The sequence below is a fragment of the Chinchilla lanigera genome, unplaced genomic scaffold (assembly GCF_000276665.1).
Source record: "Chinchilla lanigera isolate Chin_1 unplaced genomic scaffold, ChiLan1.0 scaffold00056, whole genome shotgun sequence".
Taxonomy (NCBI): domain Eukaryota; kingdom Metazoa; phylum Chordata; class Mammalia; order Rodentia; family Chinchillidae; genus Chinchilla; species Chinchilla lanigera.
The window spans coordinates 13,210,805-13,235,016 of record NW_004955457.1 but is presented as its reverse complement, the minus strand read 5'-3'; the positions used below and the strand labels follow the sequence as shown (position 1 = coordinate 13,235,016).

The window sequence follows — 24,212 nt, the reverse complement described above, 5'->3', positions numbered from 1 at the left end:
CCTTCTATGTATCTTTTCAAAAGAGTTAAAAGTTATATTACAGGGATATGTGCACACTCATGCTTACAGCACCACTATTTATAATACGTCTTGCAAATAGCATATACATCCATCAACAAGTGGATGGATAAAGAAAATGTGGTATGTATACACAATGGAGTAGTACTCTGACATAAAGATAAACCTGAGGCACTCATAGGTAAATGAATTTAACTTTTGGTTGGGGGTATTGAGAATTGAACTCAGGACCTCATATTTGCCAGGCAGGTGTGATGCTGCTGAGCTATATTCCTGGCCCCAAATGAATTTAACTTGAGAACAGACTGTTAAGAAAAATAAGTCAGACACAGAAGCTTAAATATTATATGGTTTCTCTTATATGAGAAACTAAAAAAATACAGAAATTAATAAAGAGCAAAATAGTAGACAGAAAGTAGGAAGAAGTTCAAGTAATTACCCAAACTATCTATTCTGTTTCAAAAACATTTTAATATGTATGCTGAACTGTTTCATTTATACTACTAGTTTCTCTTAGTTCACTGAAAAGAAAGTTTTGTGCTATTACCTGTTTGTTTCTTCTTTGTTGTTTACAGAATCTTTTTTGTTTACGACTCATTTTCTAAACATTTTGGCAATTCTTTTAAGATTATGACACAGTGTATTAACTATTGATATCTCTACTTTGTTATAAATTTTGCATTTAATAAAATGCCTTTTGTATTTATTACCCCTTATATTACATTAAAACAAAAAATTAACAATTCAGATACTTATATTGAGATTATAATTTATTTAAAATATACTTTCACTTTCACACTTAATTGAGTCACATTCTTCACAGTTTTAAGACCACAATATCCATCACAAAGCTATTCTCTGAGCTACTTAATATACCTTTTCCCAGCGCTCACCATCTCTGTTTCCACTTAAACTGTCTGACATGCAGTGTTTTCTGAATGTAAGCAAGATGCAGTTACTGGTTATTTAAGTTAGAACATAATTTGTATAAATCTATGTATTCTCTGAAGTTAAAAATTAGGACTGTGCTTTTTTGGGGGGCTGTTTTCTTGTGAGACAAGGTTTTACTATGTAGTCCAGACTGGCGATCCTGCCTCCCAGTTGCTGTGATTACAGGTGTGTGCCACCATGCCTGGTGAAGACTACTCTTTAGTGTCATGTCACAGAATGAATCTAGTTCTGTAAGAAACAGTATGTGAAACCATACAGATCAATTAAGGATATAAGATTACTAATGAGGATTGAAGTATAGAGCTACAAGAATGAGATTACTAAACAGAACAGAGGAACAGTAAAAGTCAGGATTAATTTCCACAGAACTTCATGTGTGATTTTGTTTCTATGTTTAGATTTTTAAGACATCTACATCTGTTAATATTCTAAATCCAAAACTCTTTTCTAAAAAAAGTGAAAAAATGTGTCTTGACCAAGACTAAGACAAATTTGACCAAGGTAAGTAAAATGTTGATATGTTATGAAATTTATGAATTTTTAGCACAGAAATCACATTGTTAGGCCAGGGACACTAACCTTTAAAAGGTAGTATCAATTATAACTGTAAAACAAAAACAATGGTTTTATGCTAACAGAGTATGTATAGGGCCAGACCAGGATGTTTCAGTTACCTGACACAGAAGTTGTTTCATTAGGAAGAACAACAAAAAGAAAAGGAAGACAAAAAGTCCGGGAAGAAGTACTAAAAAAGTGCTGAATTTTGAAAAGTTCTTCAAATCCAGATAAGAATCTTGATAAGCATTCAGTTTTCCCTGAAATGCATTTACAGTTTTGTGTTGAACATTCAACTTGAAAGCCCCAAGGGGGTCAAGGTCTGGCCCTGAAGACATGCTCTAAACCCCATGGGATTGTTCAGCTGTCCTAAATGTGAGTCCTGCAAAGGCACTGAGGCAGTGTCACACACAGATTAGGTCAGAAAGGTGATGCTCAGAAGGACTGTATTCAGACATGATTAATGTCCCTTTCTTTCCCTGCAATGTGTGGGCTGATGCTGAGCTTTCCATCCTCTAGGGTAACCATATTTTCAAAATGTCCTTGCTGTTCACACAGTGGTTATCATATTGGCTTCTCAGTCCTCAGGTCAGCACTGAGGCTTTGTTAGTGTTTGTTAGGATAGCAATAACTTACTCACTTTTTGGTAGAATTACTTCTATAGTAAAGGCAATATAGTAAATATCCATTCAACTTTGCATTATGTTCTAAAGTGCTATTTTTCTTACCATATTGTACCAGGCACTAACAATATATTTCTCCTCCATGTCTCTTTGACTCTTCGTTTTCTCATATTCTTTCTAAAGAACAAGCACATGTAAACATACAAGATAATTCAATATAAACAAAATACAATTAATTGTCTAAATCCACAGACCTAATCATGTAACATAGCAAGGGTCACAGAAAATAATAATCAAAATAACAGTATTTTACTGTACAGTACAGTAAACTACCTCTAATGAGTGGAACAGTCGGTCCCGTTCCTGCAGTTGATTTTTAAGAGCTTGTATTTCTGGTGCTGCTCCTTGATTCTGTTTAGGATCTAAAGTACGGATAACCTGCAAAGAGTAATGAAAGAAAAATTTACAAGGTCTTGGGCTGTGAGTATAACTTTGTAGCAGACTGCTTGATAACAAGTGTGGGGTCCTGGATTCAGTCCCGAGTTCTGCAGCAAACAAACAAAAAACTGAACGTCTCAAAGCGTATAACACTTAATATCTAGGAAAGCAATTCTTTTCTTAAAAAAAAAGGATAAAACTATGAGAATCAAGGGCTATATTACAAAGATAATTTAAAATACAAACTTCTGAAACAACTTTTGAATTAAATGATAAATCACTTATGAGAAGCAATTCTGACTTAAAATTGCTAAGTAGTGCTAAGTAGACACAACTAGTAGCCCCCTACTCTGTCCTTTCCTCAGCTAGTCCTCTGCCTCTGAACTTATAAGCACTGCAGAGGTCCCAGCCAACATCAACCCATCACTGTGCTGCCATCTCTACCCCGGCTGGTAGTTGAGGCTGGGTACGGGATGCAATTCTGGCTGACCAACAATAGCCCTTCTGGGAGAGGTCCTTTTTATTCCTAATACTTTTACTATCAAAATGTTAAAATGATAAAAACATTTGTTTTTAACCTCGATTCATCAACTCCTACAGTGCCATATTGTTTTTCTCTCTCTACACCCACATGCACTTGTTTTGGAGACTTATTTTAAAGTAACCCACAGACCTCATGATACATAACCCTGAGGTACTCCACTGTGTATATCCTTAGATCAAGGGTATTACTTCACCTTTGACCACAATACCTACTACTATCACTGTGAGGAAATTAACAACTCTACAGAACTGTCCCTAATGGGTTCAAATCTACCTTCCCATAGGTATCTCTAAAATATCTTTTAACTGACTTCCCGTTCCCAATTCAGGACTCAAATACCAGTGTACTGCATTTGGTGATTAGGTGGAGCTTTTTAAAAGCTGATTGCATGGCCTATTTTTGTTTTGCCATGACACTTTTACCTCCAATTCTGGTTTTACCTGATGATTTCCTTGAAGGTAATGTTGAATTTGTTCCAAGAGTGTCCTTTTTCCTCTGAGCTGAAAATCAAGTCTAGAAGACGACTTAAATTCGGGTGAATTATTACATGATACGCCATGAGGAGGCACTGATGCTCGTGTATAATACCATACGTTAATTTTGATTCTTGGTTATGGTGGTGACTGGCACTCATTTCCTACACAGACACATTTTCTTCTTGGTAATCAGTAACTAATCTCTGCAGAGACCTCTTTTGAAAACTACTTGTAGTTCACTTTTTTTTTGTTCAAAGATTTTTGTGCTTAATGTTGTACGCATCCTATATTTAAAAATCTCATTCTGGGTGTGGTGGGAGCATGCCTGTAATTCCGGCACTTCTGAGGCTGAGGCAGTATTGCCGTAAGTTCGAGGCCAGCCTGGTCTAGACAATAAGTTCAAAGCCAGCCTAAACTACAGAGTGAGAACCTATCTCAAACAAACAAAGAAAGAAACAAACAACTCCCCCTTCAAATCCTCAGTGAAGATTGATCAGAAAGTGCAGTGAGTTGCCCTTATATTAATATTCATTCTTACACTTTTGGCTTTCTCTAAATATTTTTTATATCGTTCCTCCATTTGCTTCATCTCCTCTTCCTTCTTCCGTAAAGCTTCTTGTAATTCTTCAATTTTTAGGGCTGTAAATGGGAGATATTAAAGGAGAATTTTTATATTTTAACAACTTAAAAACTGTATTAACTGAAAAATTAATAATAGTTAACAGATTTGAGAGACTGGCCTATTTTTATACCCAATTTTTTAAAAATACCAGTTCAAAAAGTTTTTTTTTTTTTTTTTTTTTTTTACAAAAAGCTTTTCTTTCATAAACAATAATCTAGTATAGAACAGTCTAAGTTTATAAAGTTCCACTGATGGGTGAATGTAGAAAAGGTGGTATATTTATAGAAAATAGTATCACACACTCAATTCTGATACATGCTACAACATAGAACATAATGCTAAGTAAAAATAAAAGACATTACGCCTATTTCTAGGTAATAGGGCCTATTTCTATATAAAAATCATTAGTTCTAGTGTAGTGTATGGGTAAATCAACTTGAATACTACATAGAAAAAACTCACAGCTGTTGTTGAATCTGGGCTCAAGGTCTTCAATAATGGCTCTTTTCTTTTGCAGTTCGTTATTGGCTTCATGTAGCTTCTCTCTGTACCAAAATACATGACACTGTATCACTTACAACTGTTTCTGTATCTTTCTTCCACTTCATATTAAAGATCTGCATTCTTTATACTTGAAAGACAGTTGCATAGAAGTATTGTAAGACAAAAAAATTTCACTTGAAACAATATTGGTGTCTTTATATGTGAAGGAGTGTTAAAAGGGGACAAGTCCATTTTTTTGGAATAGGGATACTATAAAAGTTAAATTTTAAACTTTGCAGAGGTTTTATACTATAAACTCTTATTGCAGAAAAATAAAGGTTAATGGAAAGAACACCCCATATTAACAAAAAAGAATGAAGTGATGATACATATATTACATAAATAGATCTCACAGAATAATACTGAACAAAAGAAGTCAAAGGGTAATACTGTACGATTCTAGGTATGAGAAGCTGAGGTGCCAAAATTGACCCAAACTGCTTGCTGACCAAAATTGCTTATGGATGTAGGTCAACATTCAACAAGGTAAACATTCATCAAGCCCTGTATATACGAACTTGGAGAATATGCATGCCCTCCCTCCCTCTATATGTGTACATATATGTTTGTGTGTACACATACACACACAAGCTATAGTTCGATATAAAAAAATTAACAGAAAGCCTTATTTCTTTCCAGGTATTTGTATAGTATGTGTAACTGTCCCTTGATAGTATTTATTATGGCACTGTGAGTAGGAAAAAGGTTGTAGAAATTGGAAAACACAGAGGAACATTAATAAAAATTGAGTATTTCTGATTTTTTCAATGTATAATACTATAATAAAGCCTTTTTTCCAATAAATTATTTTTGAAGATTTGTGATATAGTTTAAAAAATTAAAAAAAAACCTAAGCTGAGTGAATCACCATTAGATTAAAAACCAGAATTCATTCAAAATCTTAGCAGTTACTTGTGTTTCTATCTCCCTCCTAGAACTAAGTCACAATTTCAGTCATTCTCATGATTATCATGATTTTATCATTGTTATTTCTAAACACATTGCTTAATTTTGCTGTTTTTAAACTTTATACATAATTATATATTGTTCTGACTCGTACCTTTTGATAAATATTATGTTCTTGAAATTCATCTAAGTTGATGTCAGCCCTAGTTTGCTAATGTTTTTTAGTTGCTGTACAGTGTTCTACTGTTTGAACTGACATTTTATCATTTTCCAATTGGTGGATGTATGTATTATTTCCACCCTGTGATTATAAATGATACTTTTTCATACTTTCTTCCGCCTGTCTCTTGGTGCATATGGACCATAGCTCTAGGAATCCTGGGAATATATAGAAGAACTATGATATCAAAGAGGTGGAGATCTGGGTATGGGGGCATATGCTTGTAATCCCAGCACTCTGGAGGCTGAGGCAGGGGGATCGCCTTAAGTTTGAGGCCAGCCTGGGCTACAAACTGAGTCCAGGCCAGCTTGAACTACACAGTGACTCTGCCTCAAAAAAGAAAAAAGGAAACACAAAACAAAAGCAAGGAAGAGGTGTACTCTGAAGTTTACTAAATTACTGATGTTTAACCTCCTACGAGGAATGAATGAGAATTATTACTGCTTAACACCTTTAGTAGCACAGACCATCTGATTTTTACAGTTTTTATTAATCTGGTATGTTTAAAATGGTCTTCACTATAGTTTCAAATTCGAATGATATTTAACATCTTTTTACACAGGTAGAAGCCATTTGGTGTGTTGAATTATGTCTTCCAAAAAGATAAGCTGAAAAGCCAGGTATGGTAGCTCACTCACATTTGTAGTCCAGCTCTTAGGAGGCTGAGATAGGAGGTTGGTTGTGAGCTCAAGGGCAGCCTGGGATACATGATGAGTTAAAAGGCCAGATTGAACTGCACAGAGAGACCTTGTCTCAAAAACAAAGTGAAACAAAACAACCTGAAAGATAAGCTGAACTTCTAATCCCTAGTATTCTGAATGTGGTATTATTTGGAAACTAGGCCCTTGTAGATAATCAGCTAAGAGAAGTTCACACTGGATGAGGGTGCGCCCTATATCCAGCAACTGGTGTCCTTACAGGAAAGACATGTGAAGAAACACACAGTAGCATCCTCTTCTCTGTAGTTAAGTGTTCCTAGGTCTCAGCTGCATGTGGTCAATTACAGTGTGAAAATATTATATGTAAAATTTCTGATATAAACAATCCATAACTTTTAAATTAAGTTGTTTTCAGTAGTGTGATGGAATCTCATATGGTCCTGTTATGTGATGCCTGGCAAGAGAATCATCCGTTGGTCCAGCATGTCTACACTGTATGTGCTATTTACCCATTAGTCACTCACGAACCACTGTCACTGGATCAATGCATCATTATATGTTTCTAGTTTATTATTAGCTCTTGTTGTTAATCTTTTATCAGGTCTAATTTACAAATTAAGCTTTATCATATGTATGCATGTATGTATGTATAGGAAAAATAGTATATAGAGGGTTCAGGGCTATCCACAGTGAGGCATTCATTAAGGGTCCTAGAAGGAATCCCTAAAGATGATGGAGCTACTGTACAGAAAAAGGAGGTAAAGGTGGAGACAGAGACTGGGGTGACACATGTGGATGGCAGCCACCACACACAGGGAGGCTAGTGCGGAACAGTCTTCCTTAGACCCTCTAGAAGGAACACTGACACCTTAATTTTACATTTCCATGCCCCATAACTGTGAGAAAATACATGTCTGATGTTTTAATCCATGTAATCTGTTATGGCAGCTCTAAGAAAAAGAATATAGACATCATCTTTACTAATAAACTCTTTCTGATGAAGATTTGGATTTGGTGGAAACAAAAAACTGGAAGAGCTGATCAAAATGAACAACAAATTTACTGAAGATAAAGAAACCATGAAAAGGTGTTAAGACCAGTTATAAAAAGTTATACCAGTTATAAAAATTGTTACTGATTAATAAATTGCAGAAATGGCCAATGTGAACACCGAATTTCCGAAATCAAGGACAAAATGATAAATTACAACAAATTACTCAGAGAAGCCTTAAAAACAATAACAGAACAAGAAAAACTCATCCAACAGCTACTAGAATGACATAAAGACCAACTTAAGGCTAACTGGAGTTAGACAGAAACTAGAAAATAGCACTAATGAAATAAAAAAAAATTGTTTACAGAAATCATAAGAGAAAACATCTGAAGTATGAAAAAAAGAGTTCAACATACAAACAAGTGAGGTTTACAAAACACTGATGAACTATAATGAAAATGGGAAGTTCTCCACAACATATTATAATTAAAATTGCAAATGTCCAGCAAAAACCCCAAATTTAAAAAGCTGTCAGAGAAAAGCAAAAAGCACAAACAAATGAATAAATGAGACACACAGGCTTAAATGCCATATGTTATCTCTCATTTTAGTAAGGCAAAGTAAAAATGAAGGACTGACAGAAGAGAGATCTTTTGCAAATGGGAAAGGAAACAAGAGACCCAGGAAAGGGGAGGGGTAGAGGAAGTAAGATGATTTAAGATGTCTCATGTACATTTACAAATACTCTCAATGAATATAAACATTCTATGTTGTAAACATGAACTAGAAATAGTAATATAATAATGAAAACAGGGAAACAGGATCTAAAGCCAAAGGGAAGGAGGTAGGTAGGAAGAGAACAGGAATAAATAATACTCAATATGTGTTATGCACATGTACCTATTCTCTAAAATCAATGTAAACTTTGTGTACTGCAAGCAAAATAAAAATAAAATAAAATAAAAGAACCTGCCTATTGTTAGACTTCTCAACAATTCTTAGTTGCTAGGAGGATCTCATATCTCCCATATTTTAATAAAAGAAGAAGGGAAGGTGGGAAGAAGGGAAAACATGAGTCAAACTTCCAGGCAACAAAATTTCTTTTTAATCATGGTGGAAGAAGTGAAAATTATCTCTGTATCCTGAAGATGTCTGGTTTACCACAGCATGCTCTCCAACAGCACTAATTCATGACCACCCTATATCCAGTGGCTGCAAGGAGTTTCACTAGGAAGTGACATAAAGGATTAAAGTTGTTGAAGGGGAAATTATGCATGTATGTATATACAGGATAGCTAACATAGTTGTACTACTGTCTTCCATTACTTTAGTAAAAGGAACAGTTAATGATTACTTGTTTGATCGATCTTGCATGTCTCCATTTGTTTCCCTGAGAAATCACTTTGAAGATATCAATACGTAATACAACAACCACTATTAATTTCCTACAACTTTGTCTGTAACTCTGTATTGTTTGTATTGTTCTTGTGCTATTTTGTAAATGGGTATCTGTTTGGTAGTATGTTTTCCTTCTTTATTCTTAAATTTAAAAAAAAGGATTAAGGTTGTTACTGAGTGCGAGAAAAATGATGAAGCATTCTTAACATCATTCGAAGATTTCTTCTTCACAAGAAAAGTATTATCCTAGCTTCTAGATTACAAAGTCTTATTTATAGGTGTTTGTCATTCAAGGAAATATTTGAAAATCTACTACTGATAGAAAACTAGTAAGTTTTTTTTAAAAGGAATATTCAGCTGGCCAAACTTTAGAGGTGAGAAACTACAGCCCATGGGTCACATGTGGTTGTCTGTCTGTCTTTGTATAGGATGTGTTCAAAACATATGGTAAATTTTAAATATTTATTACAGTAAAAAACACTACCATTAATCTCCCTCAAAATACTCTCTTGCTTTGAACACCTATCCCACTGTTCTTGTCACTTCTTGAAGCACTTCTAGAAGTCTTCTTTTATATCTTCCTAAGTGCCGATGTCAAGTGATATTCCACATAAAAAGAGGCACATAAAAACATTACAGTGTTTATTCCCCTGGTTCCAGCACTATGCAAACTGTTTTTTTCCCAAAAGTCAAAATGACTGCAAAAGGTCAACATTTTGAACTGATTCAGGACATCAAGAGAGCCATGACAGTGCAACTAAAGACATCTGTGAAAGGGGATTTCCAGGGGACCTGTTTCAGAAAGTGACAAGAACAATGGGATGAGTGGGTTGACACCCTGGGGAGTTTTCTGAGGTAGACTAAGGGCAATATATCTTCTACTGTAATAAAGTTTTGGAAAAATATTTAAGCATTAACTGTAATTTTTTTTAATCACACTATATATATGAAGGGTTTGGATTTTCTGTTTTACAGAAAATAGTGACTAAAGTGACTAAAATAGTGACTAATAGTGACTAAAGTGACTAAAATAGTGACTAATAGTGACTAAAGTGACTAAAATAGTGACTAATAGTGACTAAAATAGTGACTAAAGCCAGGGCAATTGCACCAAGCTACAGCCCCAGCCTGTTTTTATTTTTTATTTTAGTTTTCCTAAATTGCCCATGCTGGGCTCAAACTTCAGATCCTCCTGCCTCAGCCTCCCAGAGTGCTGGGATTAAAGGAGTGCATTACTACACTTCGATTCTTTATATGTGTTTTTATTGGAGCAGTCACAGTTACTAGTTTAGCACTGTCCATGGCTACATTCAAGCTAGAGTCACAGAACTGAGTGGCTATGACAGATACCAGAACCACAGTGCCTGACTAATCACTTTCTGACCCTCAGATAACCCTTGCTGTACGTCTCAACCTCTCAACTATGATATGATATAAACACTACCACGAAGCCTGACGTCTTGTAAAGAATCACTTCTAGTGCACTCACAGTGACTTGATACTTTGGATAGAGGTGACCTGTGGATACTACTAACATGTATTACAACTTTCTCCATCTTCAAGTACCACCTGTGCCACCGCCTAGACCCTTAGTAACCGTGTGACATAAAACACTTTTCTTTTACAATATAATGAGTCTTATAACTTTTATACTTACAGATGTTCTTCAAGCTTCTTTTTTAGAAGAACTGACTGAAAATGGAAAATAAAAATTATTTATTAACTTCTTAATTTTTTAAAAATTAAGACTACAGAAGTAATTAATTTTGAATCAGCTTTCCTTCATTTCTTTGGTCAAAGGTCTCAAAACACAAAGTAACTATGTCTATTTCCTTTAATAAAGGGAGAGAGTAGCCAGCCCATGATTAGTAGCAATTAGTATAAGATACCCAGAAACTGGAGATTTCAGCTTGCCATCTATAGTAGAGAAAACTAAAAAGCCATGGTTCCAGACAATTGATGCAATGGTAGGAGAACTAGGAAGGGTTCTCAATAACATGTGCCGATTTTAATGCTGCATAATACAGGGTTTTGTTTTAGGTTTTTTTTTGAGACAGGGTCTCACTATGTAGTTCAGGCTGGCCTTGAACTTGTGGCGATCCTCCTGCCTCAGCCTCCTGAGTGCTGGTATTACAGGCATACACCACCATGCTCAGATGGGCAATGCAATTTTGACTAGATATTCTTTAAAAAAGGTCTCCTAAAAAGCAAGAGATCAAAACTAACCTAAAAATAAAGAATAAAGGTATTCTAGATAGGAGTACTAAGTTTCATAAACACTCCTAAAGGTACTTATTGATAGTGAATTTTATAAAACATTTCATTTTGAGATAGTTATGTAATTCAGTTAAACTCAAATTAGTATAGGCTTATAAATCAAACTATGCAACTGATCAATAGCAACGAGAGGAGGAAAAACCCCTCATCAGTTCTTTAATTTTTAGCTGCCTTATTTAATAATGATCTTTACAAACTATTTATTCACATCTACTGTAACAAGTTTTGGAACAATTCAAATTCACTTCTTTGCTCAGTTTACTTCTAACTATAACTTTACCAGTGAACCATGATGTCCTCTGTCACTGATTCCTCCAAATATACAAGAGATAACCTTCTTAGTTTTCGATTATTCCTTGTCCCTCTTAGTAGAGATGGTAAAATGTAAATTCTTTTAAAGAAATGCCTAACTTTAATTTTGTACTTACACTTTGACTAGACTATAGCATAATTATTAAGTATAAAATAACATATAATTGAGAAAGAGTTTAATATGGCAGGCACTGCTCTGAAGCAATGTCATATACTGCTATCTTACGTAACCTTTGCAATACTGTAATATTAGCTCCAGCTTACAAATGAGGAAGGCAAAGCCAAACATACTTAGAAGCTTTCACTGAGCAGAACCAAACTTAACAGTCAGTTGGTGCCAGATCCCAAAGCCCACACACAACCTTTTCCCCTCTAGTCCTTCTATGCTGTAGTGCCTCCCTATTACTGCCAAAATGTTTGGCAAGAGTAAGCCAGATGGGACAAGAGTCAATTAGAATAATGAGCAGAGCAGGAGTGAAGTAGGAGGGGGTGACCAAGATGACTGTAGAGTTTGACTTTCTAAAACTTTGATATCCTTTAAGTATCTTAGTTGTAAAGGGCATAAACCTATAAAGCAAGTAATATTATATAGTCATTTTGCACACAACTGCCTTAAGATTTCAGTATCACCATCTCTGATGTCAGGTAATGTATAAATCTATAAACTATTCAATATATAGAAATAAAGAGGAAGCCATACTTACAATAGCCTTGAGCAGAAACCATGCCAAGAGACAAAGAGGACATATTAGTATGAAGCAAATACAGCAGCCAACAGAAGGAACGATTTAGTAATTCATAAACTAGGAAGTAAAAGATATGCCTTTTTTTTCAGAAATGTACATTTTTCTTTCTTCTATGGTCTCATCCTGTCTTGTTTTCTGGAGTTTTATATATTGTGGCTAGCTCAAATTATCCATATGACAGGATATAACAATGCTTTTCTGCTTCCATGCTAAAAACAAATGACATAAAAATAATAATAAAAATGTGCAAACCATCCTGCTCTGTCTCACTTAAGGTCACATGAAAGGACTCAGTTTTTCTGTTTTTGTTTTTTGAGACAGAGTCTCACTATGTATCCCAGGCTGGCCTTGAACTTGTGGTGATCCTCCTGCCTCAGCCTCTTGAGTGTGTTTTTAGTAACAGGCAAAAATTACGTTGCTGTTCTTTGGTGGGGACCAATTCCACCTGGCAGTTGCGTCTGGAGATGCAACACTATAGGTTAGTGAATATAAAAGAAAACATCAAAAGAAAGCTGATGGGGTGGTGGTGGTGGTGAGTCATGCATTCTGTATTGCACAATTTATTTCTCTTAAGCCATTTGCAGGAAAACTTCAAAATAGAAAATTTTTTATCTGCATCCCGACTACACATAGAAGAGAACTCAGAGGACCTTTCTGCTTAACTCACAGGAAGACATATCACATCTCAGCAGTCAACAAATTGACCAATTTATGCAAACAGTATTTCACAGGTTGGCACCTCATTTCTGAAAGATGTGCTCAAAGTAAAGGCCCACAGCCTATTTAATTAAATTTGCTACCTAACCAGGCACTTGCTCACTCTCTCTCTCTCTCTATCCCTCCCTCCCTCCCTCCACAGGGCACTTGCACTGACTATGTATTTCCAATCCATTTTTATTTTTTATTTTCAGACAGGGTCTTTGTAAGCCACTAAATTGATCAGGCTGGGCTCAAACTTGTGATCTTCCTGCCTCAGCCTCCCATAGGCATGTACCACCATGCCTGGCTATGACAAATTATTTTTAAAAAAACTTCTAGGGCTTAGGGAATAGCTTAGTGATAGAGTTTTTACCTAGCATGTGCTCCCATCTGAATCCCAGCACTATAAAAAACAAAAAATAATAAGCTCCTTTATGTTTTAAAACAAGAGAACCAAACACCATGTCATCACAGCTACACTAAATTATTTTTAAAAAAAAAAATCTTAAAGTTTTAGCAATAAGAATGAATTTTACTTCATCTCAGTTTAAGGGACCTAGAGATGTCAACAAATTAAAGAAATGTTACATCTTGTGGTACATCTCTAAGGAACTCTTAATTAGACTTAACATTTTAGTACACTCATGGTTGGTTTGTTTTACTCCTTTGTGATTTAGTGTTTTGGGTAAAACATACTTTTAAAAAGATGACACTGAGCTGGGGATATGGCTGAGTGGTAAAGCGCTTGGTTTAAGGCCCAGCACCAGAAAAAAACAACTAAACCCCCAAAATAAACAAAGGAAAAAGCCACTATAAGCCAGGTCTTTTTAACAAAGGTATAAGTAAGTTTAAAGTTGGTGCAATGATAGAAAGTGGGAATCAATTTGGAAATCTAAAAGACCACCAACACATTAATTAAGGAAGAAACTAAAATCACTAATTAGCAAGGCTACACTGCCAATATAAACTAGATTGTGTATGGAGCAAATGAAAATTAGGCTCCTTATAAACTTTTTACATTGAGTATTCAAGTTTTAAGAAATAAATTCCCCTTCTTTGGCCAATTTTGCTTTGATATCCTCTTACATTAACAATGCTGCATGGATGAATACAGTTTTGAAGTTGATTCCCCAAAATGACTGTACAAATCACACAGGTAAGTAGGTTTATTTTCAAAGGCAAGAGACCAGAAAATATTACACTACAATAGGAAAAACAAAAAAGCTAACCTGAAGCAAAGATTGGTCAATAAAATTTAGTTTTTCCCCCCTTTTCATACTAATTAAAGTTTTAAATCATAGCGCTATATTGTACGCTGCTTATTATATATGTCAAGGATTTGCCAACGACTTACACTGTTGCCAGGGACTGATAACTACCGGTTGCTCACTCAGCACTGTGACGGATGGTAAGCTGAACTGAGTAAAGACACCACTCTTGGCTGAACATATGCCGTATTTCAGTGGGAGCTTGCCAACCATGTAGGCAGAGCTATGACAGGGAAATGCAACATGCAGAACACTAAAGGGACAAAAAGGCTGAGAATGGCAGCATACTCCTCCAACCCCAACTATTCAGGAGGCAGAGGCTGAAAGATTCCAAGTTCTAGGACAGCCTGGGCAACTCAGGGAGCCGCTACTTCAAAACAAAAATAAAGAAAGGAATGGGGATATAGCTCAGTGACAGAGTGCTTGCCTAGTATCTAGGAGGCCCTGAGATTCTAGGGATAGCATTATTTTCTTTGCCTTTTCCCCTACTTTTCTTTTGTGGTACTGGAGATTGAACCCAGGGCCTTTGCACTGAGCTACATGGCCATCCTATTGAAAATATTTTAAAATTTGGACACAGAGCTATCCTAAATCACCCAGATTGGGCTCAAAGTTGCAATCCTCCTGCCTCAGCTTTCCACAGTGCTAGAATTACACACCTGGCTAGGATTATTTTCTTAAATATTAAGTTTACATTACAAAAAAAAAATGTTTACTTGAACAAGCTTCCTTTCTTTTCCTTTTTGACCAGAGGGTAGAAAGCCTACACTTCACCTCTGATACTAAGTCAAGCCCATTTAAAGCATAGAGCTTCAGATGAACTTTTTCTTAATAAGTACAGATTTCTATTCCTAGCAGAATGAATCTGAAAGGCAATAAAATACTGTCTGATCCTTTTTGTAAGGAATGTTAGAAGGAAAACATTATTTCTTTTCTATAATTAGTATAATGCTACATTATTTTGATAAAGATTATCAAATAAAAAATGTTATAGGTTTTCCCAAAACTGAAACTTTTGGACTATGGCTGGTAGGTATAAAAACTTACATCTTCTGCTTTTGAGCCTTGATCCTGTAAAGATTTCTGTAGTTCTTCAACTTGTGACTGTACTTCCAAAAGTCTTTGATTCACCAGTCTAAAATACAAATGTACATTAATTTTCCAAGTACAGACTTATTTATGTCTTTTTTCCTTTGACTGTCATATTGGTTACACAGCGAACACCATTCACAGACTGAAGCCCACATTATAGTAATAGTATATAGTAGCAGTAGTATAGTAGGAGCCTCACATTGTAAGTAAGCTTACTTTCCATATTATCTTTGTATTGTTTGAGGGTTTTTTTTTTCCCAAACATAAACCTCCCTATATTAAGCTGAATTTAAAAAACTCCACAAAATCCAGTATCAAAAAGTGAATATAGGTAAGTAAGAAAGAAGAGCATATTGGAAGGGCACGCTAAGTTTCCCACAACTTACGATGCCCCAAGATCACAGCAGAGAGAAGCAACTGGCCCCGGGCGCACAGGTTGTGTGTCACTGGAGTGGGGGTCCCAGTGCCAGCTGTCATGAATGCCTAAGGCCTGTTCTGCCCCTGAGGATGCTGCCCCTGAGGACAGGGCTCTGGCTGACTGAACAGGCTATAGCTTCTGCTGCTATCACTTCTTCTGAGCTTTCCGGAGTTCATTTTTAGGGCGGGCCAATGTGGAAGTCTTCACTGGGTATGTCACCTTGGGCATGTGGCTTGGCCTCCCTCAGCCTGTTCCTCATCTACAAAGTTTGGTAGAAATTATGTCAGTGTTTCCTGAGGGGCTTGAAATTCTAACAAGGATTTCTAAAATAGTCTTTTTTTCAAAGACTATTTGGAAATCAGTGTGTCATTTATTTATCTGAAATTCACCTTGATATGTTTATGCAAACTATGTCTGGCACTGTGCACTCCAGTGGAGTGGCAGGAGGTCAAGAAGAGAACACAATGAGCTTACTACTTCAGGAGAGTGCACTAGGATATACAAAACAAATGAGTAGTTAAGAACTCAGTGCAGGAGTTAAGATAGGCATGGCTTGAAGTGAGACTAAAACAATAAACAAAATATTTACATGGTGAAGGGTAGAAAAAGGATTCAAAACAGTTCAGTATGTCCAAAAATGCACAGTAAAATGAGAGGGTACAGTGTTCAAGAATGGGATGACTACAAAGTAAGTTCTGAGGGGAAGGCTGAAACTGGAGGAGAAAAGGAGCAAATCTCACTGGATCTGCTCCATCTGCATTTTGTATGAAATGCCAGGTATGTGGAATTTATTCTGCAATCAATAATCCTCTAAATTGACTGAAACTTTAATAATTACGACTCTAAGCTTCATAATTTTTCTGGCTCATTATGATGCACGCTTCAGTAACACAGTCTGGTTCTCTAGTCTTGGGTAACAGCAAAGAACTCCAAGAAAGAGAAAACATGATCAGAAAGTATTTTAGAAAGATCATATTGGTTTTAGAGTGGGAGATGTGGGAGACATTATTAAAAGGGCAAAAGAGCAGGCATAAATATTGGAAGGACACTGTTATTATTACTGGATATATCTAAAATATAAGGGAACATGTAAAGTTTTAAGAAAAGGCAAAAGAAAACAAGAAATCAAAAATAATAGCATGGTTTTGGGTATTCACTCAGAAAGACAAGAGGAACAAGTTAAAAAGGTGAATATGAAGTATCTGATTTTGTATTTGCTGAAGATGAAGTGCTCAAAAGTCTGTCAAATAACAAAATGTATGGACCCGAAACGTAGAAATGTCTCAGTTGAGCATACATACACATTTCTGAACCATTTGGAGTTAACTGAAGTCATGAACATGAATGATACTATTTAGGAAGAATGCAAAACAGAGTATAAATGTGGAATAAAGATGGCCCACAGCAGATCCTTAAGGGAAGAGAAACCTCACTGTGAAGAAAAATCAGAGAATTAGAAGAAATAAGAGTGGAATGTTTAAAAAAGGTAGTCTTGGACTTCCCACTAGACTGGTCATTTAAGAGATGATGGGCCATTTGATTACCAGATGTGCTAGTGGGATGATAGCAGTAAAAGCCATATAATCTCAAATTAAAGATAAAAGGACACTGGGTATCAGAATCCAAACAGCCAGAAAATTCAGTAAAAATTTTTTTTAACTCAATAAGTTTTAATAAATTATTTGAAAATCCACATCAGTATGGGAACATAAGTTCACAAACACATTCTAGTGACACGGTAACTTTGTTCAGTCTGTTCACAATACAGTTTGGAAATATGCATCAAGCTCTAAGACTATTTTAATTATACAGTACATTTTTGCTACTCTGAGATTTTTTTATCAACTAACACTGAATGTCTACTATGTAGAACCCACTGTAAATATAAAACACAGTCTACATCAAGGTATCTCTTGGGAGATTTGAAAATAGTGCAAATGGGATAGGACAAGTAAGCAAAGTAATGTAACTGCTGAAGTGTGACGCATGTGAGCAACACAAATATGCACAGATATTACACTCTGTGAAGTAAGACAAGATCCTGCATCCTTTGAGAAAGCTTCCTGGGCAATTCTGACATGGCTGTACTTCTAATGCTTTGTCTTTCTCCTCATGTTTTCTGAACAGTTGGTATTACAGAATTTAAAACATGTTAACTCAATGGGAAGACTAACCAGAAAAGAATTTGGTCTACTACAAACTGCCTTCTCACAGATGATATATAGATGATATATAAATTGTACTTATGGTTAAAAGACTCAGTGAGACTAAAACTTAGGGTTCCCAGTGCTAAGTTCAGTGCCATAATCTATTAGGGAACTAACTTAGAGACAAGGTAAGTATTCCTAAAACCCAGGAAGAACAAACATATGATAATTTACTTAAGAGAAAAAGCATCCTATGAGACAAAGTCAGAAAACAACCATCAATGTTTTGCAAACATGGCAGAAGATAAACTGGCAAGACAGGGAGTATGGGTTAGATAGAGGCTTTGGAGTCACAGTCTGAATCCCCTCATCTGTAAAACCTCTATAAATGTAAGCGAGACAAGATATATAAAACATGTAGCACAATGCCTGGAACAAACAGGTGCTTAATAGGTATTAACTGTTATAGATCACTGGTGGTCATAACCTAATGGTCACTTGTCATCAATGTTGTAATAAAGAAACAAACAACACTAAGTTGTAAACAGCTATAAGTAACAGGATCTTGGAAGATAATCAGTTATCTACACACATGAGCACAGTGTAAATAGTAAGCAGCTCTCTTGTTTCTTACGAGGAAGGAGCCATGCCTGAAAAACTCAAGAGAAACAAAGCAAAGCATTATGAAAGAAATTATGGGTGGTTTTTTTTGTTTTTGTTTTTGTTTTTTCTCTGGTACCGGGAACCGAACTCATGACCTTGCGCTTGCCAGGCAGGCGCTTTGCCGCTGAGCTAAATCCCCAGCCAATTATGGGTGTTTATTAAGGTAAGAAGCAGGTGTTCTTACCATGATGGCTCAGGATTAATGAAGCAGATACAAGACTCTTTCACTATAGGCACAGACAGACTACCAGCTGTTCTCTCCCATCTTCCTCTACTATCTCCATTTCTACTTTTTCTAAATAATAGAGACACTTATTCTCCATGTTCCTAAGAGTTTATGTAAAAATGTTTTCCTGTTTATGCTTAATAAAGTACTTTTTCCTGTTTATGCTTACTAAAGTACTTTTATACTCTGCATTATACAAGTTTACACTGGTTCCTTATTCTTCCTGACCAGCTTTAAAATTTAAAGCTATAAGGGGCTGGGGATTTAGCTCAGCGGCAAAAGCGCCTGCCTGGCAAGCGCAAGGTCGTGAGTTCGGTTCCCGGTACCAGAGAAAAACCAAAACCAAAAAAAAAAAAAAATAATAAAAAAAAAAAATTTAAAGCTATAGAAAGAAGGGTAGGATATGTACACTTGATCTTAGCCAAAAGGCCGAGAAGCAATAAGGTAGGATATGCAAAACTTGTAATTTTGACTCGTAACAATGATTCCAAAGCTTCCGTATACGAGAAATGCCAAATCAATGAGACACAAAAAACACTGTAGTAAAAAGCAAAACAATGGAGTGGCTGTGGGGAAAAAGGAACCCTTCTCCACTGCTGGTGAGAGTCCAGACTGGTGAAACCACTGTGGAAATCAGTGTGGAGATTCCTCAGAAAACTAGGATTAGAAGTTCCATTTAACCCAGCTATTCCCCTGCTGGGTATTTTCCCAGAAGTAAAAACATCATACTATAGTGATATACGTGCACCCATGTTTATAGCAGCACATTTGTCATACCTAAATCTTGGAAACAACCCAAATGCTCATCAACTGAAGAATGGATAAAAAAGATGGGTATTTTTATACAATAGCATATTTTTTACACTCAGCTATAAAAAAAGATAAACTCGAGGCTTTTATAGGTAAAGGGATGCAACTAGAGACCATACTCATAAGTGAAATCAGACCCACATGTGTAAACATCGTATTGTCTCCCTAGTATAATAACCTGAAAGAGTAAATAAAACACAAAACGTACAATAGATATGAAATGAAAAGAAATTGCTCAAAAGAAGGAACAACAAAGAAGGTAGGGGAAAAAATATATATGGATAGCAGGGATAATTGTACTGTTGATGTCTAATGGTTTATTGAAAAAAACAGTTAATGCTTAATATCTCTGACCAATTTTGCATGCTTATATCTGATAATCTGAACAACTAATTTGAAGACAACAATATGCAATAAAATAACCATTGTTGAATTTCTACCATCTTGTTTAGTGAAGCTCTGTATCATTTCTAATGTTTTTTTAAATTATTTTTTATTCTCTTTAATTGTTTGATCAACGTTGTATTCTTACATCTGGTAATCTGAGCAACTTTGTTGAAGACAACAATATGTAATATAACAACCAATGTTAATTCCTATCATTTTATTTTGAAAAAAATTTCCAAAAAGGAACCAAATACTATTACAACACAAGAGAAAAGTAATTCTTGTCTGAAGAAGCTAGAGATTTGAAAGTAACTGACTTCTAGCAGGCTATTAAACCAACACAAAAATCAGTAGCCTTCTGTACAAAAATAATGAACCTATTGAGAAAGAAATTCGGGAAACAATTCAATGCATGATAGATTAAACAAAAAATTAAGACTCCAAAGGAGAAAACTTGAAGACGACATTAGAAAATAGAAAACTATCCAGTCTTTCTCAACAGGCAGAATCAATATTATCAAAATGGCTAAATTACCAAAAGCAATCTATAGATTCAATGTAGTCCATACCAAAATGACAACATTACTCACAAAACAAGAAAAAAAACACTAAAGCTTATATGGAACTTGAAGAGATCCATAATAGCCAAAGCAACCTTGAACAAAACGAGTAAAGCAGGAGGCATCACAATGTTGAATTTCAAATTATACTACACAGCTTTAGTAACAAAAACAGGACGACAGTGGTATAAAAACAGACATGTCTGTTTAGATAGTGGTATAAAAACAGACAACATTATTCAGACCAGGTGAATAGAACATAAAAACACAGAAACAAACTCAAATGAGGGAAAGGAGAAAAAGAAAGAAAGAAGGAAGGGAAAATATATACATGGATACATAAGGATATCTGGGATAACTGTACTGCTGATGTCTAATGGTTTACTGAAAGGAACAGTTAATGCTTTATTTATTTATTTTTGACCAATTTTGCATGCTTATATCTGATTATCTGAATTTGAAGACAACAATATGCAATATAACAACCATTGCTGAATTCCTATCATCTTGTTTAGTGAAACTCTGTATCATTCATAATTTTTTTGTTTTTATTTTTTATTCTCTTTAATGGTATGATCAATCTTGCATTCTTACATCTGGTAATCTGACCAACTTTAATGAAGATAAAAATATGTAATAGAACAACCACTGTTAATCCCTATCATTTTGTTCTGAAACCCTGTATCATTCTTATTGTTTTTGCTTTGTTTTGTTTTTGTGTATGTTCTTGGCATTTTGCTATTGTTTTTCTTTTTAAAATTCTCTTTAAAATTAAAATAAAAAAAACAATCCCAAGCACCTTCAGCCATCTGATTTTTGACAAAGGAGCCAAAAACATATGTAGAAAATATAATTTCTTTTTAAGAAACTGCACGGGGATAACTGATTGTAAAACACTGAAACTAGATCCTTATCTTCTACCCATTACTAAAATAAAAACCAAAATGTGTTGAACAATACAGACATAAAAACAAAAATGTTGAAAAATGAGGAAACACTTGAAGCCACTGGCACAGGCAAGGACTTCCTGACCAGAACCCTCCTTGCACAGGACATACCCAGAGTCACCTAATGGGATCACATTAAATTAAAAAGCATCTGCACAGCAAAGGAAACAACCAAGAGAGTGAAGAGACAACCTACAGAATAGGAAAAACATAATGCTGGGAGGTCTTCTCATAGAGATTTTATTTCTAGAATATATAGAGAACTCTAAAACATTAACCCTCCCCAATGACTCAATCAAAAATAGGCAAATGAAATGAATAAGCAAAGACAAATGGCCAATAAGTACATGAACAAATGTCCATCATCTTCAGCAACTAGGGAAATGCTAACAAATACAATTCTGAGAATGTATCATATGCCAGCCAGAATGACTATCATCAAGGATATAAACAACAAATGCTGTCAAGGTTGTGGAGAAAAGGAATCCTTCTACATTTTGGTGGGAAAGTAAACTAGCACAACCACTATAGAAATGAATATGGAGGTTTCTAAAAAATAAAAATAGAAATTTCATTTGACCCAGCTATACCTCTCTTTGGTATATTCTGAAAAGAATTAAAGATATCATGCTACAGTGATACACACATACCCATGTTTATAGCAACACAATTCAAAATAGCTAAGTTCTGGAAATAGCCTAGACACCCATCAACAGAAGAATGGATTTTTAAAAAGTGGTATAAATATACAATAAAATATTACTCTGCTATAAAGAAGAACAAAAGCATGTCATTTGCAGGATAATAGGTAGAACTTGAGATCATAATGTTAAGTGTAATAATAAGTCAGACACAGAAATCTAAGTATCTCAAGGTTTCTCTTATATGAGAAAACTAACATGTATTTATAAATAAAGAAAATAATAAAATAAAGAAGAAATGGTAAGAAACTAAAAGGCAGATTTATTCAGGACAGGGAAGGGGATTAAAAGGAAGCAATGGGTAAAGGGATTGAAAACGATCAAAATATGTTACATACATGTATCAATTCGTCAATATAACTATTATGTATTGTAAACATACACTAATAATAAAGAACAAAAAAGTATCTGACTTTAACGACCATATGACACACTGCACCAAAAAACTTCCAAGCAAGAAAATGATTTTGTTGTTAATTTACAGATTGTAAGTTCTCAAAATAATTGAACTGCTCATAAGAGGAATGATTTCTTTCAGGGTTAAGATAAGTAATAGATTAAGGGAGAAAAGTACTTTTGTCAGTTCAACCACACACACGGGGTTGAATCTGTAGCCTGTGAAAACACAGTAAATTACAAGAACCTGATCACACAATATGAATTGCAATTGTTGTAAAATACTGAATTTATAATCTGATTTTTTAATTCTACTTCTAATTAGTGACTAGAAAGGGTAAATGGTGGCATTTTAGCTTCACTTTGCTTGAAAAACATCAAGATGGTGATATTGGTATAAACAGGCACCATACTTTTTGGCAAGTCTGTGCAAAGGCAGAGATGTGAGTTAAAGTACTTTTAAAAGGAAATACAACATGAGAACATTCCAAAATATAAAACCTTTCTCTAAGGGAATCAAAATCAGGCAAATGGGCAATCTGTGGCTAGATGCCACCACCTGCACACACCCTACCTGTTCTCTGTCTCCAGTTCATTCTTGCGTAGATTTGCATCATCTAGGAGGCTCTGCAATAAGGCAATTTTTTCATTGTCGGAACCTTCTTGGTTAATTTTTAACATCTTATTCTCATGCTGAAGACGAATAAGTTTCTCCCTGAATAAGCAAAATGAAAACATTATCTGGCACATCAATATAGGTATTAAAGTCCAGTCATGCATAGTTAGATTAAATAAAAAGAATAGAAAGGAGAAAGTATCAGCAATGAATTCTCCTTTATAAACTGCTAAGACATTACATTTCAGGTATTAAATTCTTTTTTAGAATGGATAACCTACAGACAATAGTATCTATATGTCATGATTTATAAAGAAGGAAATTTTAATCCTACTTCCCTCCTGATTTAAATATTTACGCTATGAATGAATGAATGTATTTTTCTTCTTATAAGAAAACAAGATTTCTAAAATTATGCTCTTCTGTTTATCAATTATTTGGTGGCAAGACGTATTCAGTGAGAACTGTCTTTAAGCTATTCAGAGCCAAGCATGATGATACACACTGGTAGTCCCAGCACTTGGAAGGCTGAGGGATTATTGCCCTGAGTTTGAAGCTAGCCTGGGCTATACAGTGAGTTCAAGGATAGCCTTGAGACCCTGTCTCAAAAACCAGAAAACAAAGTTAAAAAAATGAAAACCAAAAGAGATTCAGAATATCCATTCCTATAGTTATGTTAAACTGTATCCTTATAACAAGTCCAATTATTAGAGTCAGGTTATTGAACCTGTTTTGGATTCTTTGTGCAATGCCAAAATGCTGTATGAAGGGATGTTAAAAGCAAGCAACACACAGAATTTGGCATCACACTGATTACAAGGAGGCTATAACAGAATATCAGTGCTAGGAAGACATATTTATTAAAAATTCTTTACACAGGGCCATCTTTAGAGGGCTCCATGAAGATAGCAGTACCAGATACTAGATACTGTACTATGAAAAACTATGCTTCTCATAAAAAAAATCAGAATAAGAAGCATATACTTAAAAAGAAGAGTTC

At 35.1% G+C, this 24,212-nt stretch overlaps 1 protein-coding gene across 2 annotated transcripts in view; it reads right to left on the bottom strand.

The window, feature by feature from the left end:
- The window catches only part of Hook3 (hook microtubule-tethering protein 3), a gene marked incomplete at its 5' end in the record, with an annotated part of 100,512 nt that overhangs the window by 14,508 nt on the left and 61,792 nt on the right, over positions 1 to 24,212 (bottom strand). Inside the window, 8 exon segments of one of the 2 annotated variants that reach the window (XM_005397072.2) lie at positions 2,253 to 2,324; positions 2,481 to 2,585; positions 4,144 to 4,244; positions 4,690 to 4,772; positions 10,605 to 10,639; positions 12,241 to 12,246; positions 15,297 to 15,384; positions 23,171 to 23,311. In XM_005397072.2, the coding sequence (XP_005397129.1) occupies positions 2,253 to 2,324; positions 2,481 to 2,585; positions 4,144 to 4,244; positions 4,690 to 4,772; positions 10,605 to 10,639; positions 12,241 to 12,246; positions 15,297 to 15,384; positions 23,171 to 23,311 (631 nt within the window). 2 annotated transcript variants of the gene reach the window in all.